At 38.7% G+C, this 21,651-nt stretch overlaps 2 protein-coding genes across 6 annotated transcripts in view; one reads left to right on the top strand and one right to left on the bottom strand.

Moving 5' to 3' along the window:
* kif26b (kinesin family member 26B) overlaps positions 1–21,651 on the top strand; it is a 384,274-nt gene that overhangs the window by 300,515 nt on the left and 62,108 nt on the right. For all 5 annotated transcript variants that reach the window (XM_062968955.1, XM_062968956.1, XM_062968954.1 and 2 more), the window contains 4 exons: positions 108–201; positions 1,770–2,032; positions 3,619–3,802; positions 6,902–7,061. In XM_062968955.1, coding sequence (XP_062825025.1) covers positions 108–201; positions 1,770–2,032; positions 3,619–3,802; positions 6,902–7,061 — 701 coding nt within the window. The remainder of the gene's footprint in view (positions 1–107; positions 202–1,769; positions 2,033–3,618; positions 3,803–6,901; positions 7,062–21,651) is intronic.
* Positions 9,611–21,651, bottom strand: part of LOC134295681 (uncharacterized) — a 183,758-nt gene continuing 171,717 nt past the window's right edge. The window contains exon 3 of the transcript XR_010002302.1: positions 9,611–9,621. The gene's annotated coding sequence lies outside the window, so the exon portion shown is untranslated. The remainder of the gene's footprint in view (positions 9,622–21,651) is intronic.

Genomic DNA, 21,651 nt, shown 5'->3' with positions numbered 1-21,651 from the left:
CGCCTTAGTATTTGTCTTTTTAAAGCAACATATTGATGATATTCTGACCCTTTTCTCTGAAAATATTCATTTTTCATCATAAATAAATAACTTTCTCTTTATGACAGGCTGAGGTATGTGCAGGAACAGTAGCCGAAGTGATCCAGTCTGTGGTGAATGGTGCGGATGGATGTGTGTTTTGCTTCGGGCATGCCAAATTAGGTTAGTATGTTTCACTTTCATACTTTAATGTACAAGAAATATGCCTTCTTGTATCATCTCCTATATTAGGCAATGGGCAATTTTGAGTTGGTACTGGCATGGAATGGAATTGCTTTTCATGGGACAGATCAGATTGGGGATGTAGCTTCCATTCATGAAGTGAAACTGCATCTTGGTTTTTTCTCTCTGATAGCCTTGTTATGCACTTCCACATCTACTCCAGAAATCCCCCCTTTTCCAGGGTAGCAATCATTGGTAGACATCCAACATTCTCAACAATCCAATAATTGCACTAGTAAAGTTCTCTGACTCTATATTTTAAATACATTACTCCATGTAATTTCAATGTTAATAGATTGTAACAGATTTATGTAAAAACTAAATGTTGTCTCTTTTTGACTTGGCACTATGTCTATTGTTTGAGTGAAGTATTGTTGAAATGCCATTAATATTACACAAGATAAACTAGTTAATATTTTACAGCTGTAATGTTTTATAGTTCAAAATGGGTTTTATAGCACCCTCTTTCGCGAATTAAAGCATGAGATAAAGACATGCAATAAATTAGTCAACAAAAGACTCAACTACGGATATACCTCAGTTAATGAAGTAGATGTATTCCAGTGAATTGTCTTTAACAGAAAATTTGGTATTAGGAGTAGAAACAGCGTGGAAAGAGTAGGGGATAACTTCCTCTTCCACAAAAAGGAATAGCAGTTCAACAAGTTTCAATAAGATTTTCAATTAAAACCTAAACAAGCGATATGTACATGTAAAATGAAACAACCTGATCAGATTAGCCTTGCATATGTTTTCAACATTTATTTTGAACTTCCTAGAGGCAATTTGAAAGGTTCCTCCAAAATGCAGTCAGATTTTTTTTCCATTCACCTGGAATTTTCTTAAAATTTTCATTTCAGTGGCCAAACATATATACTAGAAGTAGGAGACAAATCTGTTTTTTCCTTCTCTTTCTCCTTTATGCATACTGTATAGGAAATTCTGGAGGCAGCTGTTGTTTACCTTACTGTTATACAAAAATACATAGAGGTATAATACAATCAGTTAAAGTAGAACCCCATTCTTTCTCAGCTCAAACTTTATTTCATTCGTTACTATAGACATGCTTCTGCTACCTGGCTATAAAAGTTTGTATGCCTCCAGTCTTTCACCGTCCTTTCAATACTGATGCTGCTTTAAAAAAAATCCTCCACCTAGGCAAAGTACAAGAAGACATTTAAAAAGCTTTGTGAAAAGAGGTTTTTGTCAAAAACTTTGTTAACCAAGGTATGCCTGTATTGCAGAGCAGGGCTTGTCCTAACAGTGTAATGCAGGGGTTCTCAACTTGTGAGTCCCCAGATGTTTTGGCCTTCAACCCCCAGAAATTCTAACAGCTGGTAAACTGGCTGGGATTTCTGGGAGTTGTAGGCCAAAACACCTGGGGACCCACAGGTTGAGAACCACTAGTGTAATGTATTTGAAAATACTTGTGTGTTTATATGGCTTTTCCCTTTATGTTTTCTGTTTGCTGTTATGTCAGTATCTTCCTTCCACTCCATTCTGAACAGGAAAATCCTACACTATGATTGGAAAAGATGATTCCATGCAGACTCTTGGCATAATCCCTTGTGCCATCTCCTGGCTTTTCAAGCTGATTAATGAACGGAAAGAGAAGACAGGAGCCCGTTTCTCTGTCCGAATTTCAGCAGTTGAAGTGTGGGGTAGAGAAGAAAATCTGAGAGACTTGCTCTCAGAAGTGGCAACAGGCAGCCTACAAGATGGCCAGTCTCCAGGTGTCTACCTCTGTGAGGATCCAATTTGTGGCATGCAGGTGAATGCAAAGGGTCAATGTATACCTACTGGTTCCATGTTTTTACAAGGATGTTTTCAAACAGAAAAGCTACCCAGAGCATAAACCTTTCTAATTTGGAAGTGTTTACTCTCAGGCACATAAGAAACTTTATGACCTGCAGCTGTGGGGCCATCTGCTCTCTTGGCCCAAATATTTGTGCCTTTGGCACAACTTGATGTTGAGCAGGAACCTCTGTTCACTGTAAAATGTGAAAGGATTCAGATCAAACAAAATTTGTCTTCTTCCAATAATAATTTCTCCAATGTATAACAGCATACTAAAAATATTTACAATATTGCACAAATAACGGGAGGCCAATAATATAGTTGTTTATATCTCCACAAACTACATTATTTATACTAGTAAGCTTAGTAACATTGTAGGAAGTATTAATAGCTACTTATTAATTGCTGCCAAGCTTGTAAGCCCAAATCAAGCAAAGAATAATTAGTTTTCTTCAGAGAGGAACACCCAACTGGTTTAAGAAAAGAAAAGAAAAACACTTTCCTGACCAAGTTCAAAGATACACCAATTGCAACAGCTTGGGGTGACAACCATCCCCAGTCATAGCTGGGTGATTCATTTACACCTTCTGGCTCACTGGGTCTACTCATAGACCTCCCCTTTGTACTATTCTCTGACTGTTAGATTCAGGGCTCTTGAAGACAACGGGCCACACAGAATTTGTTCAGGAAAGATTTCAGTGAAATTATTCAGTCTGTATATATGTAGAGCTTGTTCAAAGCTTTGCACAAACTCTGTGTTTTGTGACAAACAGTTGTCACTACGGAGTCCTTGATTTCTTGACAGTTATGTGGGAGTTGTACTCATTCCCAGTGAATCATTAGCAAACATTACAGTCCTGTTCAAAGATTCTATTAGCCTATTTTAGCATTAAAAGACATACAGGAATTCAGTAGCACCTGTAATACCTAACTGGAAATAAGACATTTATAACCTCAGCTTTTGTGCATGTAGTTCTAATGAAGTGCACTGTGTCCACAAAATCTTATACTCCAAATTGCTTCTACCTTGTTGAGTTTTTTTAAGGTGCTTCTTGTACTTTTACATATTTTTAGATCTGTTTTGCCCTTTGAGGAAATTGAGAGAATAGACCTTCAATTGGCAAGTGGGGGTACTTCCAAAATAATTGTTTTTCACGAAAGTGGAGAGTACTTTGTGTTGTTTATTAAAAGGCACCCAATCACACAAAGAAGTGAGTAAAAAGAGCAAGGATATGTTGTTGAAGACTTACTTGATAATAATCTCACTGGTAGATGAAAGTTGAAAACAGCAGTAATCAAAGCCAGCCTAACTGGGAATGAGACGCATGGAAGCAAGAACCATGAAGGAGAGTGTGTTTGGCATCATGGCTCTGGGAGCATGAACTTTTCTGCTCTTGTTCTTCCTTCTTCTTGTGGAAGAATCTTAGTATATGAGTTATAATGCCACAGGTATTCTGGAAAGAAGAATCCTGAGCATACAGTATTTTGCAAACAAAAAGCTTTTTTTTGCCAGTGTCAAATCTCTAAAAGCACGTGTTATGTGTCTGGGTTGCCTCACAGCTTCAGAATCAAAGTGAGCTGAGAGCCCCAACTGCAGAGAAAGCTGCCTTCTTCCTCGATGCAGCAATTGCCTCCCGTCGAAGCAGTCAGCAAGATTGCCGGGAGGAAGATCACAAGAATTCTCACATGCTCTTCACTCTGCACATCTATCAATACCGAATGGAGAAGAGTGGCAAAGGGGGAAGTAAGTATCTTCCTTTCCTCATCAACTTGTATGATACGTTATTGTTATTTAAATGCATGTGCACCTTTAATTGAACCATAAGTTGGGGAAAACATCACTTTTTTAAAGATTACCGTTCTCAGAATCCCCTTGCCAGTGTGAAAAACTGTAGAATTGTAAACAGTTGTATATCCTAAAATATGGGATGCATATGGATCTTGTGCTTAGGGTAAAGTTAAACAATGTGGTTCAAGATTACGCAGGAAACAGTTGGGGATTTGAAGAGCTGGGCAATTCTAGAAATGTCTGGTTTCCAGCTGTTCTTAGGTGCAGTTGATTGCTGGAAGGAGAGACTCAACCTGACATGTTCAGATTGCATCAGCAATTTTTTACACAACAAAAAGAGCCTAAGGGCATCACCAAATGTATTCCCAGAACCTCACTCAGCTCATTGGCTTCTTCTAATTGAGCTGATTGAGTAATTTTCCTCCATGCTTTACCTGCCCTACTCCCCAAGCTCCATTTCTTAAGTTACGGGTTGCTGGCTCTTTTGCAAATTTCAGGAAAGCAATACCAAACTAAAAGCACATTCACATGAACACTTAATGTAAAGGTTTTGCTAAAAGAAGTCTTCTGTCTTTCGCCAATAAGGACTGGCTTTCTCGCTCAGAGAGGCAATGGAAAAGTAATATGCTGTTGTTTCCTGTTGTGGGCAGTTCTTCGGTGCATAATCAAACAATGCCTTAAAAATCAGACTGAATTGGTACAGTTACTGAATTGGATCAGGAACAGGAGTTTAAATGACGTGCTTTTTCAACAAACAATTTTGTTAGTATTGTTTTTGGATAATTTATAATTTACTTCAGTCCAGAAGATACAAAGAATATCACCACTTATGAAACGTGGTACTTAGGATATTAAGCATTACATATTCTGTATTTGGTTAATATATGCAAAGAAGTGTTTATTGGTTTAGGATCCAGTGGAACAGATCATAGAATGGACATATACCTTCACCTGATTTTCAGGGAACCTCAGGAGTGCAATGGGTAAACCTTTGTGCTAGCTGAACTGCTGACCTGAAGATCCGAAGGTCGGTGATTCAAATCCATGAGATGGGGTGAGCTCCAGTCTGTCAGTCCCAGCTTCCTTTCAGGGACATGAGTGAGGCCTCCCACAGGATGGTCCCCTGGGTGTCCCCTGGCCAACGTCATTGTAGATGGCCGATTCTCTCACTCCAGCATCAAATTGCAGCATATTCTCAATTCGCTTCTGACACGATAAAAAACCCTGAATTTCAGGGATCCCTGCTTTCCCATGTACCACATGCAAAGAGCTCATCCCATGCAAAGGGCTTCCTAAACCCCAGCATATTATTTTCAGGAGGCTGGAAGAGAAGCTATGGAGGGAGCAGAAGTGGCGGAAATTTCTCTTCTTTCAAACCATTTGCAAGCTCCTAAATTTTGATCTAGCCCACCCTGTAGATATATTATAGTCCAAATGCCTTATAAAACTTGTCTTTCAGTAATAACCCTCATGGAATTGCCAGACAGAATTCAATTAACTAAGGATTTATTCATTAGCCACCCTTCAGAGGAAAGAAAGTCCATGAATGCCCATGCTATAACTTGCTTGTTTTAAGTAGATTTGCTTGTTTTAAGAAGATTAACATTACAATAATGTAATTTTCTGTTTTCACACACACCTATTTTTTAATTACATTTAAATATAGATAAATAAAGAAAGCCTATAGTTTTGTCAAGGTTGTCCTGATCAATTATGCAACGGCAGCAAAATCAAAATCTCACTTGTTTCAGTTTCATTTATGTTTCCTTTCTTGGTGACCTCGTTACAGCCAGGTGTCAACCCAACTCTAAACTAAAGGGTTTTTAAAAAATGACTAATATATTTTGGGAGAAAAGTTACCAAAAGTGTTGGTACAAAATGCCAAAAAACCTAAATCTTTTAGTATAGAAATATGAAAATAGTCTTTCCAGTAGTCATCAGATTGGTATCTGCATAAATCCACCCTCCCCCCCCCCACCCCCCATTCCTGTTTCCTGATATAAACTTACTGAGTATAACATTGACGTAGATTTTGGTTAACATATCAATAGTCATTTTATTTAGTGCAAGGATGAGAAAGCATTCACCAGCCAATATGACCATTGGTCAGGGATTGTAGGTCAGAACATCTGGCATGACTCTCTTTTACTTGGACTATAGTATCATGCAGGCAGAACTAGACTTTATAAAATACAGAGATGCTAGTCTCTATATTCTCCCTTCCCAGTACTCTACAGTATATATCACACTGCAGAAGTTGTTTCATGTCATTGTACGATGCATTTACTCACTGACATGAAACGGAGGAAAGCAAACAGTACGATCATCCTTTGTTACATATGAAGTTGCTCTGTATTTATTCAAAGTATTTATGGTTGTCTCTTGATCACTAGGACCTCCTCGAATATGCTAAAACGTTCAAGTTTTTTAAAAAAAAAAAAAAGAAGAAGAGGAATATGGACCTTCCACAGTTTGCTCTTTCTCCCTCATTTTTGAGGAACGTAGCTTCTTTCTGGGTCTTAATTCAGAACACATTCACCCTAAAGTAAAGCATCTTCAAAGCTCAAAAAACAAACAAAAAAAAACCCCCTCACAGCAACCCAGCAATTAAATTATTCCTGTTGCCTGACTTCAGGTTGTTATCAGTTTAATGTAACACAAGGGTAAACCAGTCATGGGATTTTCTTGCTACGATTTGTTCAGAGGGGATTTCTCTTTGCTGAGCTAGTGGGTTTCCATGGCTGAGCAAGAATTTGAGCCCTGGTTTCAGAGTTCAACACTCATATCACTACACCATGGTGGCCCTCAATAATTAAATAATGATCTGTGTAATTTTATAGTTCTTTTTATTCTGCCATGTTTGCACTCATCAAATTATGAAAACTTTTCTTTTAGCACCTTCCTTTATGTATTCATTCAGAAATGAATCCCCCTCAGTTAAATATGATTTCCAACAAGGAAATGGCTTAATATTTTAGCCCTTATTTCCCAATGCCATATCTTTCTTTGTGTCTGAAAATACTTACTTTGTGTCTTCAATTACTTTTTTGACAGTGTCAGGAGGCCGTAGTCGCTTACACCTCATTGATCTTGGGAGCTGTGTTAAACCCCTCAGCAAAAATCGAGAAGGAGGTTCTGGACTCTGTCTTTCATTGTCTGCATTGGGCAATGTCATCCTTGCCCTAGTCAATGGTAGCAAACACATTCCATACAAGTAAGTTTCTTTGTCTCTCATTCTCTATGTGTGTGCTTATATACTCAAAGTTAGACATTGATGATCAATAGCCCTTTCACACGACAGAATCATAACACTCTTAACTGGCATTAGGTGGTTTCTGCTACATTTATGTGATGTTCTTTACTAGAAAGGACTCTAAAAGGAAATTAGTCTGGTTACATGTCTTTGTAACAATTCAGTAGGAAGATAATCCACTGGAAAGTGCTCAGGGCTTGCTCCTATTCTTGTCAATGGAACCTCACTTAAGATCTTCTCCTTCCATCGATGAAATTATGTTCCACACCAACAGACCATAGGCTACAATTGTTGTCATTATCATAGTAGAGCTGGGAAAGTCTCTTTGTCCCATCTGAAAACCTGGAAAACCTTTGCCATTGAATGTTGAGGCTACTGAGCTAAATGTAGCTTGACTCTATAAGGGAGCTACTTTATGCTCTGTTGTCCTAAAATAAGCCATCATCACTTGATTTTGCAATGTGTGAATAACAGTTTGAAGGATCCCATGGTAGTGAGCTGAAGGATTCTATGTTAACAAAACAGCTCTGAGATTTTGTCTGAACTTTAAAGGAGCTGTTCAGGATCTGCTGAACTTATCTTTGGGACAAGGATAATCACTTTGGATAAATTATTTGAAGTTTGAACAGAAGCTCAGATTGAATTTACTTCCTGAGTGACATAAAAGCCACATGTCACTGCAATTAATAATGAAATAGTAATATAGTATGACTACCTTCCCACTCTTGAATAATCTCATGTCTAGCTGAGAATTTTAAGTGGATTACCTGTGGAGAATTTTAAGTGGATTTTCAATTTTAAGTGGAGAATTTTAAGTGGATTTTCATTTTCTATTAAAATTAGCTCCAATGAATAGCTGTTGATGAGTCTATCCAGATCATACAACTAATCATAATTTTTCTCAGCTAAATAGGTAAAGGTAATGCTAAAGATTTCCCCTGACATTAAGTCTAGTTGATTCCGATTCTGGGGGTTGGTGTTCATCTCCATTTCTAAGCCGAAGAGCCGGCATTATCCGTAGATACCTCCAAGGTCATGTGGCCAGCATGACTGCATGGAGCGCTGTTACCTTCCTGCCAGAGTGGTACCTATTGATCTACTCAAATTTGCGTGTTTTCAAACTGCTAGGTCAGAGCTCACCCCACTCCTCAGATTCGAACCACTGACCTTTCGGTCAGCAAGTTCAGCAACTCAGCAGTTTAACTCGCTGTGCCATTGGGGGCTCCAGCTAAGTCCTGGTTTGAAATGCTTCAAGAATAGGTTCTTTATAATAATGTACCTCTTTTATGTCTATATACTTCATTCTGATTGTGTGGCTCTGAAAAGAAGACAGTGAAGAAGTACTGGGGAAAATGCCACCAGGCTTAACCTACAAAGTATCAGTTTTAGTTAATTTCAACAGCTGTTTTTCTTGGCAGTATGCGTTTAAAAGAAAAGTAGCACTGCAAACATCTTTCATTCACGTACCGGGCAATCTCTTGCTGATGTGATTCACAGCTGTTCCTTCACACTCTTCTGAGTTTCTGAACATACAGGTGCCAAAACACTTGTGCCTTTTTGCATCTATCTCATGGAAAGAAGCACAAAGCTTTCTCTCAGTGAAGCTATTTGTAGAATCTGTTTGTAAAGAATGTGCTTGGTTTGATCAGACATTTTGCCAGATATCAAGTAGAAGTAGTTCTGAAAATATGCTTTGCTGAGATACAGCGCTCAGTGTTGATATCATTGAAGTGAGAGGTGGTATTGAAACCCCTTTCTAAGAATAATTCAGATTATGAAAGTGTGTGGACTGTGTACTGGATTGTGTCCCATTGAGTTCATGCTATTGTATTCAAAACAGGGCAGGGCATGATTCAGACATCACAATAGAAAAATCTGTTTATTTTTAAAAAGTAATAGCACATCAACTTCAAGCATGACCAAGTTTTGACTTCTTGCACAAGCAAGGCAGCTAAGGGGTAGTCCGTAACTGCAGCACAAGACAACCGCGAACCCCATCAGGAAACTTTTGGGTATTTTTTAAGAGACAGATGGAATTCATTCACTTATTGAATGTATTCTCCATGGTCCTCTGTTAGTGTGTGCCCACTGACAAGGCTGACACTAAAGAGCCCTTGGGGGCCCCTGATGGTGCAGAGGGTTAAACCGTTAAGCTGCTGAACTTGCTGACTGAACCTAGCAGTTCGAAACATGCAAATGTGAGTAGATCAGTAGGTATCTCTTCTGCGGGAAGGTAATGGCACTCCATGCAGACATGCTAGCCACATGACCTTGGAGGTGTCTACAGACAATGCCGGCTCTTCAGCTTAGAAATGGAGATGAGCACCACCCCCCAGAGTCGGACACGACTAGACTTAACGTTACCTTTACCTTAAAGAGCCCTTACAAGGGGACTCCAGCCCTTCATCTGACAGATGCCTCCACCATTCAGCCCAGCGATTCAGCCACACGCCGACCTCTGCTACCATCCACCACATCATCGCTGCTGCCTCTTCCTCTTTCTTCCTCCTGCTCTTCCGATCTTCACAGCTCTTCTTCGCTGCCTTCGCTCCGCTCTTTCACCTTGAGTGCTGGAAGGCAACTGAGGAGCGAGGCGCAGGCAGCCCCCTTTAAATGCTATGTCTGGCGACCCGAGGGAAGAGATTTTCTCTCAGGTCCGCCCCTAGCAGCCAATAAGATTGAACCACAGTTTTGAACCCGATTGGTTGGTTTTACCACCAATCCCATGCTGGGAGTGAGGAGAGCCATGTTGGGGGGTGGGGTGGGATGGTAGCTAGACACCACAATAGCTTAATACATCGTGAGCCATTTAAAGACGGCATTATCCAAACTTGGCCAAAATCCAAGTACCGCCAGCTCTTTGTATCCATTGGTTTGGCATCCAGGATTCAGCCAATCTCACCTCAAAATATTTGCTGTGTGTGTGTGTGGGGGGGGGGGGGGGGGAGTCCAAGAAGCAAACACTGATTTTGTTGTGGTCACTATTACATGCTGATGTATAGACATGCCCTGCTGCCACTTCTACCATTTCACAAATCCTTAGGTTCTTCTGGTATTTATTTGTTTACCATTTTATATAAGAGGCACCATTTTTCTATACCACTGCATGCTCTGGAACTTGAGCATCCACCTGCATTCACAAGGGGGTCCTGGACCAAAACTGAGTGGATGCGAGTCCCACTGTAATCTTTTGGATTGGCAGACTGGAAAACAGCACAGTTTGCCCTGGACTATCTTGGAGGCCACTTGATTTGAATTTGAATTGCAGTCCACAAATAAATATGATTATATATAGTACCATAGACTTTCATGAAAATCAAAGAATATTTATGCCTCCCTCTCCCCATTTTTTAGTCCAGAATTAACAGATTCTGACTCACCTCAATTTGGAGTTCTGTTTTAATTCGCTTCATTTTCCTGAACCTCTCCATCCTTATGTACAAGAGGGACATAAGGAAATATTTAATGAAAAAAGGCAAGGCTCTGTTTTGACAGGACTTCAAAAAAGGTATTATGCCATTTCTCTGTCAATTCTGTTCCTTCCACCAATATCAGAAATGAAAAACAACTGAAATATACTAAATATATCACATTATTTTTTAAAACATAGCAATGAGTAATGACAAGAAATTAATTTTTTATACATTGCAACGAGTAAAGAAACCCAACAAGCCCTTGCAATCAGTGGTATTCCAGGAGGTTCAAACTTGTGCTGGACATGTTTTGAACTGGGAATGGAAAGAGAAAAGTGGCAGGAAAGGGGCATTGGTTATTATGAATTGGACTTGGACTCCTGAATCTGGAAATTCACATTTCAGTTTCTCAAATGAAATATCTCACCTTCATAACAACTGCTTCAATTCATGAGGACGTTTGCAAGCACAGGAGCTCTGTACAGCAATGGTAGAAACCTTTGCATTACAAAACTTCTTTTTTGAATAAAAACTCTATTATTTCTTAAATGCCAAAGCATGTTAAAACCATCATACTCTTTAGGAGAGATAAAGAAATGGCAGTTTCTCAGAACCACGCTTTAAAATACTTAGGTAAGGCAATAATAATAAGATTTTACTAACATGTACAGAAATGGTTGCCATTGCTTTGTTTCTCTAAATGCATTACATTATCTCTGTCTGATTTTTAAGATGAATGTGTCTCTTCATCCCACAAATGAATGCTCATTTGCACAAATTCCAGATACTACTAGTTTATAGAGCTCCGTGTTCAAAAAATAATGCTGGTTGCTAGGCAGCAGTAGTGATAATTCACAGTAATGCTGTTTTGGAAATAATCATTTTATACAGCATAATGACTGCAAGAATGCTAGAAAATGTTAAGTATGCATGCTTTGCTAAGTGATATCAGTTCAATTTATTTCAAGGCATCTGTCTTCTTTCTGGCAATGCTAAATTTTGTTTTACTTTTTGGGTTTCTAGTACTACCTAGTGACCCAACCTAGTGATTAGTGTTCGGAAAATACCTATCGAGAAGTAACCAAGAAAGAGTTACAGGGATTGGAGCTGACATTCCCTATAAAAATGGGTGGTTGCAAGTCTTCCATAGAATCACGTCACACAAACCAGTTTCATGCATATAGGAAAGCCAATATGTGTATCAATCAAACTATGGAAAGTTCCTGTTAAATCTTTGTATTAAGATTTCTGGCATGGAGGTGTGTTTCGTTTTTAAAAAGTGTTTGCTGCTTCAATATTTATATAAAATTTCTTATCACTCCATTAATTACTTAAAGCTAACAGCATAGATGTACCTAACTATATCATCACGACCACACCACCACCACAACCTGGGGATCACAACCAGATACAGTAAAGACATCTGCCCTTGTGCTTTGCTACTCTGCTGCTGAGTACACATGCCCAGTATGAAATACATATCACCATGTTAAAACAGTGAATGTGGCTCTTAATTAGACATGCCTCATTATCACAAAATGTCTACGCTCAACACCGCTGGAGAAATTACACTGTCTAGCCAGTATTGCACCACCTGACATCCATTGGGAAGTAGCAGCCAATAAATGAAAGGACCAAAGCATTGACATCTCCAGCCATCCTCTGTTCAGATATGCATGCCAATGACTTAAATCAAGAAACCGCTTCCTAAGATCTCCAGAGATACTCGCAGGAACACCTCAGCAAGCGATAGTCCAAAAGTGGCAGGTTAAAATCTGGAACCTCAATCAGTGGCTGAGACCGGATGAGAAACTCCCTCCTGAGCACACAGAAGACTGGGCGACTTGGAAGGCGCTGAACAGACTGTGCTCTGGCAACATGAAATGCAGAGTCAATCTTAAGAAATGGCGCTATAAAGTGGAGGCCACAACATGTAAGTGTGGAGAAGAGAAAACCACAAACCACCTACTATAATGCGGTCTGAGCCCTCCACATGCACAGTGGAGGACCTTCTTACAGCGACACCAGAGACACTCATAGTGGCCAGCTTCTGGTCAGAGGAAATTTAGCATAATGCCAAGTTTTTAACTTTGTGGGTTTTTAAAAATACATTATTTCTGTATCCTCAATTTGCTTCTGACATGATAAAAAAATCACCATATAAAACATAGTTAAAAATTCACAGCATAAAAATTAATCAAACCATCATAACATTAAAGCCAGTTAGAAATGTAAATCAGTTTAAAAAACAAATAAAAGCCTAGCTCATTCCCCTTTATAGAAACATATTTTCAAAGGCCTATTGCAATAAAAATGGTTTCACCTGCTTGCAGAAAAATAATAGGGAATGTGCCAATCTAACCTCTCTGTATGTTAATCCCTTTCCAAAATGTGATTTGTGCCTACATGGTAGGGTTTATTATCCCTCCCTGTATGGCATCCGATGATTATGATGGTTCTTGGAGACAGTTCTTGGGGAAGCTGACCATTTCCCCTCTTGATTGATCAGACCGAGAAAAATAATCAGCTTTCTTGTGCCAAAGGAATAGCAATTGTTAGTTTCATAGCAGTGCAATGGCTAATGCTAATATGGGATGGAGCACAATAAGATGTGATTTCTGTTGAATGTGCCCCATGTCCTTTATGAAGGTACCAAGGTAATTGAAACAGGACCATACAAGTAGATCAGGCCACAGTTAGGACACTGTGTCTTGGTTGTACTCAATAGTGCTAAATCTTTATTTTTACCCAATATAACTATAGGAATATCACAGGAGAATAAGAAAACTGCCTTATAGGTGAATACACTTATTCAAGGAAGCCATGCCCCTGACTTTACAAGACTTAACATCTCACATTCAGGCCTGTAGCGAGGGGGGGGGGGGTTAGGGGTTCAACCCCCCCCCCCCCCGGAAATTTTTCAGGTTATAAAAAAACCTGGTTTACTCATGAATTTTAACTGGTTAACCAAATCCCCATGCTAAATCTATGAGATGCAAAACATTAAGAGTCCCTCCAGGCACTATCTCAAACAGATATTGACAGGTTTGTAGCAGGGGTGGGGGGTGCTAGGGGTTCAACCCCCCCCCCCCCCGAAAAAATTTTCTGGCTACGGCCCTGCTCACATTCATAGGCTTACCATGAGTTGAAGTTAACTTGACAATAGCAAAACTTCCAATGGATTTAATTTTAACTAAGCATCAGTGGAATTGCACGGTTATCTGTGTGTTTATAGCCTTTGAATTTCAGTGCAGTGTTTTAATAGTTCAATTACATTGTATAGCTATTACAATAAGCAAATAATGAAAAACTGCTATAGATTATTAGAAAATGTAATGTGAGGCATAGATAGATAGAGATATTGATACATTAAAACATAATTCATCACAGATTTATGTAGATATAGAGAGAAGAATAATGGGCTGATCAAAGATAAAACCAACATCTGATAATAAGTGAACCACTGCTATGCCCTTGCTTCTGAAATTTGGCCTGATTAGAACTAATTTGGGCTTTCACACCAATTATGCATACAAATGAATTTGGGATTAATGCACTAAAATGGTAGTATCAACATTAATAATTTCAATTGTAGAAATTCAGACATACATCTCCCATATTTTCAGTATCTTGCAGCATATCCTGCTTCAGTTCAGTAATAATAGAAATTATCCTTTGCAAAGAACACAATAATCAACTAATGTTTGTTTTAGCATTACAGGCGGTCCCCAAGTTATGAACAAGATAGATTCTGTAGGTTTGTTCTTAAGTTGAATTTTTATGTAAGTTGGAACAGAAACATTTTTTGAAGTGCAGTTCCAAGATTTAGATATCTGAAGAGCTAGCGTTATCCGTAGACACCCCCAAAGTCATGTGGCTGGCATAACAGCATGGAGTGCTGTTACCTTCCCGCTGGAGCGGTCCCTATTGATCTACTCACATTTGCATATTTTCGAACTGCTAGGTTGGCAGAAGCTAACAGTGGGAGCTCGCTTCACTCCCTGGATTCAAACCTCCAACGCAGGTCAGCTATTTAATCTGCTGCACTATTGGGGGCATCAGGAAGGATTAACACCTCTGTGGTGTTAGTTTTGCTGTCTGTGCCCCTGTTCAAAAGATTTGACCTTATTTTCTGTCCCTGTGATAATTGGATTTTGAAAAATTTGTCTTGTTGAGGATTAAGGGGAAAGCTTCAGTGGAGATACCTTTTCCTCATGATAACTCTTCCAGGAGTGATTTTCCTTACCAAGGGGTAGAGTTTTCTTACTTACTGTTGTCTCACCCCTGTTCTTAACTATGAGCCATTTGTAAGTTGAATGTTTGTAATTTGGGAACTGCCTGTATTTGTATAGCACTATGTCACCCTGAACGTGTGAGAGTTCATCTGGTTGGGAAATCTAAGTAGGGTTGAGTCTGATTGGAACCCATATTACAGACCACCTCTCAGTAAGACTAGGAAGGATTCCTGCCTGAAACCTTTCTTTGTGGAAACCTTCTGTCAGTCCCACCACTTTCAGAGGTGCACTTTTTGAAAATATTACGAATTTTGAAGCTGCTTTTCCAAATAGGTTAGTCTAGTCCCTTTAGCAGGTCTTTAGCAGCTGATTGCCTGATAAATATTTGGTTTAAAAAGAATGTGCTGGACTTTGTATTACTGCTATTTTATTTTTAGTTTGGTGTTTTTAAAACATTTGATTGTTGTATTGATAGTATAATTGGTTTAATTTATTCTTCAAAAAGTATATTTAATTATGTTTTATGGGAGCCTTCTAAATTATTGGTCCATGGACTCATGCTTATTGTGTAGGTTAGGAGTTTGTGGCAAGTTTCAAAGGAAGTATGCAAATACAATAATAATACCGCATAATTATTGTCCCTGCCAAAAGTGGGGGAGGAATTGCTAGTCTATCACAAAAGAAGCACTAGTTGAAGTTTGTAAGCCACCTTTCATTACAAACCTTGAAGCAAGATAGGATGTAAACCACATAGCTGATTTGTTCCCTTTAGTCATAGCCGATAATATATCTGAAGAGCCTGACTCAGTAGAGGGCAACTTCCAGTGCTCTAAAGTTATGTAATCAGAGAGTTCAATGTTATTAGGTTTAGGAGGTAGTCCATTTGTTCATTCTCATTCATGTGCAATTTATTTTATGTTAGGAAGAGGAATTCTCTTTCTCACAACTTTTTAGCTGTAGCTTTCTGCTTTTGCACCTGTTTTTTCTTTATATTTTAAGCGAACACAATACAAATTGGCTTTCCACTGCAATTACAGATTGGGGGTTTTTTTGTCAGTTACAAGTCAAAGCATATAATTACAGAAGTGAAAAGCTGTTATAGTCATTTTAAATGACATTCATGAGAAATCATTAAAGATATTTACCTTAGAAGTGATTAAATGAGCCTCAGGCATAAACACCCCCCATTCCTAGGTAGCAGTTATAATGAAACAAAAGGATAGGCTGAAGAGATTGCATAATATACAGTTCACATAATTTCTGTGGGGATCTTTAACTCAATATCCTTGCATCTTAGAGCACTTCCACCTCATTTGAATGAGCAGAAAGATTACGACATTTTCGACACATTCCTACATGTGAAGCCCTGTAAAACAACCCCATAGCTATTCTTCATCCTTGACTTCCACACTGCTGCCTACACAACAGTCTAGATAGCAGGCAAAGAAGTTAGGAATTATGTTGTGCCTAATATGGCTATCGTATTCTGCAGGCTAAACACGCCCAGTTCTTTAAGTTGCTCCTCATAGGGCTTGTTCTCCGGACTCTTGACCATTTTAATCACCCTCCTCTGGACACCTTCCAGCTTGTCAACATCTCCCTTAAATTGCGGTGCCCTGAACTGGACACAGTATGAGTTGATGCTATAGTCTGATAGCCTTTTGAACAGGCAGATTGTATTATGACCTACTACAGTTTTCACTGGGGACGGTGACAGCCGACAGGGAGCTCTGGCGTGGATTGGTCCATGAGGTCACGAAGAGTTGAAAACGACTGAACGAGTGAGACGACGACAGTTTTCACTGTGATACCCTGAGTTAATCCCCTGATAAACCATGAAGATGAAGGCATCTGTAGGTTGCCCACTCTTCTATTCTGCTATGTTCTTTGCTTTCTCTCCATGTTACCTTTGTCCATTTTTCTGGCTGAAATGTACATTTCAAGGGATTGATTTCTATATATTATACTGGGGTTTTTGGGGGGTTCTTTGGGTGTGTTTGGGTGACTGTTTCTGCATAATTGGTTTGCAGGCCATTTCCTAGAGCATTCCATTATATACTGTAGTAGCCAAATCAAACTCATTAAAGTAGAAACATTTTCACTCTTTTAATTTAGCCTCTAGTGAGAGATTTATACCACTTAGGGTGTTTATATAATGATTAACAATGTTACAACAAGGAGACTCATTTGAAACTTGGCAAAGCTGCCTTTTATGATGCCACATATGAGGCTCCTATGTTACCATTTTAGGTCACTTCTGACATTTATTCTTCCCATCTGGTATAATTTCTCTAAATGCAGCATAATTGCCCAGATAGGCAGGCATGATATTAACAGAATTCAAGAATTGTGATGATTGCCAGGGCTTTGAAAAGTTACTTTGGGGAATCATAATTTCCAGAGTGCCCCATCAGGCATTGCTATCAGGGAGATTCTTGGAGTTATATTCCAGAGGGGTCCCCCTTCTCCATTCCTGTTCTTTGAAAGAGATCTGAACTTGGTTTCATTTCTTTTTCCAAATTTGCTAAAGTTGTCAACTGTGGTCTATAAGACCAAACACAAATGAGATTTTTTTGGGGTAAGATCTTTTGGATCTCCAAGGATCAAAAGACTGGAAGTTTTAAAGGCAAGTAAATCAATCCGCTGAGCTGCTGAATTTGCTGACCGAAAGGTTGGCGGTTCGAATTCGAGGAGCAGGGGAGCTCCTGCTGTTAGCCCCAACTTCTCCCAACCTAGGCATTTGAAAACATGCACATGTGAGTAGATCAATAGGTACCGCTCTGGCAGGAAGGTAATGGCGCTCCATGCAGTCATGCCAGCCACATGACCTTGGAGGCATCTACGGACAATGTGTGCTCTTCGGTTTAGAAATGGAGATGAACACCACACCCCAGAGTCGAACACGACTGGACTTGATGTCAGGGGGAAAAAATTACCTTTACCTTTACCTAGATGCTTTGATTTGTGCCATTTAGCCACCACAGTTGTTTAAGAACTGCTGAGGCATAATCCTAATTCCAGTTAGTAACCTAAATTTGCTAGTTGTAGTTAGTAATCTAAATTTATTGCTTTCTGAGGCATCTTCAAGGGAGGTTTATTGTAACAAATACTAAAGTAGTCAAGTCTGATTTTCTATTTGTCATTTATCATCTACTTATTTATATTTAAAACATTCAAAATAATTGAAGTACCCTGTTATAATAGCACTAATTTAAAACATAGCAATGAAATTGAAGTTTCTGAAACAACCAGTTAATATCTAATATCTTACCTAAATAAAAGTGTTTTTGGTTGCCTAGAACTTGGCAAAACACAAATAACACTGTCAAAGTTATCTTTGTCTGGTAGAGGACATAGTTGGCTCATAAGTCTTATCTGGTGATATATGCTTTATATTATGGATAATATTTGAACATCCAGTGTTTCAACTTGAACCAGATCATTTTGGTGGATGGAGGTTTTCACTCCAATACAAAACAGGCTAAGCATCTTGTTCTTCAAATTGTTAACAGCACCCTTGTCTTCTTGGGTCTGATCCCCTGCCCTCTTACTGGGCTTTAGCCAATCTTGAAAAGCTATTGGGGATGGGATTATTGCTGCCTTTATTGACAATCATGAATGGAAAGAGCCAAGGCTCATGAATGGCCAGTCTAGAGCAAGATAGATCTCCATATTATTTTCCAACCAAGGAGGGAACTTCTGGATAAGGAAGTCATATAGTGGTATTCCATGAAAGATAAGCAGTTGGGTAGAATCCACAAAGCTCTTCTTAATAAGCCTGATCAGGAAGGGTACATTGTGGATAGAGTATATAGTCTTTGCATGCTGGCTGTGGCATCAATACATTGTTAGCAAAAATAGAGAACTGTATGCCCTTTATATAATGAAAAACTTCTCAGCCCTTAAAACTTAAGATTAGCACACACCCTGGCCTCATTCTGCAAAAACTTGAAAACATAGATGTTTCAATGTGCTTTTGCACTATCACTGTACGGTCCTAAATTACTCTTGTTCGGTTTCCAGAACTTTATCCGGGTCCTGGTCCTATTATTCAAATTTGCACAAGCCTGTCCTTGCCATGCAATTTGAATGGTCCCACTTTTGTTCTGTAATGATGATGTTGTGTGATTTATTTTAGGATGCTTTAATTATTTTGTCCTATTAAGTATTTCAATATTTTATTTTGTAATGTGTTTTATTTGTATGTTGAACTTCTTGTTCCTTGAGCTTTGTTCCCGTGTAAGCCGCCCAGAGTCCCTTTGAGGAGATGGAGGCGGGTTATAAGAAACAAATTATTATTATTATTTATTATTAACTGTGACATTACCCTCATTCATAAACTCTTATTAATCAAGTAATTCCCTGTGCCCATTCAACTTTAGGTTCCAAACTTTAGGTTTGGTGAGGAACATTTGGATGTTCCTCACAACCCCTAAAGTGATGACTTGCATGTGTGAGTGTGTTCTGACAGATCTAGCTGTTTCATATCTCCACAGTTCAATAAGGCAAGATTTTTTAAATGGGGATAGTTTGCATTATTAGGTGCCAGAAACTATGGTATTTGTGGACAGGTCTAACTATTCACGTGCCTTTAAGTGAACTGTTCCTTATTCATATCATATCATATTCATAAAGCCTTGTAACTTGAAGGTTGGGTTGCTGACCTGAAGGCTGCCAGGTTCAAATCCCACCCGGGGAGAGCGCGGATGAGCTCCCTCTATCAGCTCCAGCTCCATGCGGGGACACGAGAGAAGCCTCCCACATGGATGGTAAAAACATCCATGTGGGCAATATCCTTGCAGACTGCCAATTCTCTCACACCAGAAGCGACTCAGGTTGCTCCTGACACGGAAAAAAAATAATATAATACAACATTAATTTGTCTATGCCGAAGAAACCTCAGGAATTGTGTATGTCCCTTTACTGGTAGAAGGAATCCAACAATGAAATAGGATGGAATCAGTTTTTAGATATTTGCCTTACACTCAATACATGGAGAATCTGTCCCAGAGAGTCTCCTAAACCATGTTAAGGACAGCAAGGAAAAAGATAAATTACTCTTTGCCATCCCTGGCCAGGGTCCATTAATAAATTATTTCCATTAGGTGAAATATACCACTCAGCCAGCAGAAAATGAAATTTAAAATAACACCAAAGAAAAATGAAAGAAAAAGACAGCAGGGTTTCTTTCTTTTGTATTTCATCTCCTATGTCAGTGTGGTACAACCTGCGGCCCATGGGCCGCTTGCGGCCCACAATCCATTTTTGTTGGCCCTTGCCCTTCTTACTGGAAAAATATGTTAATTATGTAATTAAATATTAATATTTTAATTATGTAATTCAACATTAATTATATAATTTGTTTTCTTTATGGAATGTCTCTGGTCCTCACATTCCTATACTAAAGTTTGTTTGGCCCTCGGGTAACTAGAGGTTGGACCACACTGTCCTATGTGATTGTATTATCTTGGTATAGTGTAACTTCTTCCATTGTTCGTAATTTGTTCTGATTAATTAACAGTCCAGCTCGCATGTTCAGGAACCACTGCTCTGTGTCCCATTTCCTTGTAATTATCAAAATAAAATAGAATACCACCTTTGTTCAATATAGTGTAATATTCTCCTTGTTGCTCTCTGTTATACAAGATGCATAACTGTTTTCTTGGCATTTTCTACAGGCAAAGTATAAAACTATTTAACTGTTTAATTTGCCACCACATGACATGAATAAAATGAGTTGCTCAATCACAATTCACAGTAAGAGAAAGTATGCAAAATATATTTACTCTGATTGGTGATGACTACTGTAAATATACTGCAGATGTCCTTGCTGTTCACATATTTAAAGCATAATATGGCTTTTTTTTTACTGTTGATGCAGCTCAATTTGCAGAGAATGGGGCATATGTGGCATATATATATATATATCCATTTTGTACAGCTGACTCATACTTTTGCTATTTGCTCTAACTTAGTTTTTTTTTAATCAGCACTCTCCATAAGAACCTCATCTGGGTGGAATATGAATGTTAGAAGCACATAAATAAATGAAACACAAACCTAGCCATTACCTGTCCACATCAACCATGTCCATGTAGTTTTATGAAATTTTGCTTTAGTTCAAAACAATGTTTCCCAAACTCTGGTCTTCCATGTGTTTTGAACCTCATCTCCAAGAATCCCTTACCATTGGCCAAGACAAGAGTTGAAGTTCAAAACACTTGGAGGACTGGTTTGAGAATCACTGGTTTAAAACATGATTTTGGATTGTTAAAATTGTCAGTGGTTGCATTTATAGTAGGGGTGGCATTCATTGGGGATATTACTCCTTGCAGGAGACCTTGGTATGATATAAAGACATGACATATTCCCTGTACATGCTTTCACTATTTTCCATGAGGCTAACAAATATTAAGAGCATTATATATTTTTCTTCTCTTGTGTATAATCAAAAACCTTGTAAAAATGACTAAGTGGATGTTGTCAAAAGATGTTGTTCTACAAACTATAATAAAAGGCATGTATCACATGGGGAAAATAAGTAAAACTGTACTATAGGAAGATCTTAATGATATGTACTCTCAAAACTGTCATTTATAGTTATTGGCTTTTTTCTTTAGTGTTCTTCGGAGAACAGTATCTTTTACTATTAATTGGGTGTGAAACCCAGAGTGTATTTGTAAGACTATGAGCACACAATTGGATGTCACAACAGTTTTTAAAATAGTATACTGCCTGGCATACAGAATAATGATTTGTCAGTGATATAATTATATAGACATTATTAACGTGTTGTACATGTGTGCCTTCAAGTTATTTCTGACTTACAGTGACCCTGAAATGATCCTATCATGATTTGTTGGGGGAGGAGGGTGGATTTCCATTCCCTTTGCCTTCCTTTGA

The sequence above is a fragment of the Anolis carolinensis genome, chromosome 1 (assembly GCF_035594765.1).
Source record: "Anolis carolinensis isolate JA03-04 chromosome 1, rAnoCar3.1.pri, whole genome shotgun sequence".
NCBI classification, from domain to species: domain Eukaryota; kingdom Metazoa; phylum Chordata; class Lepidosauria; order Squamata; family Dactyloidae; genus Anolis; species Anolis carolinensis.
Note: the sequence above shows the minus strand (reverse complement) of the source record. Positions and strands in the feature narration are given on the sequence as shown.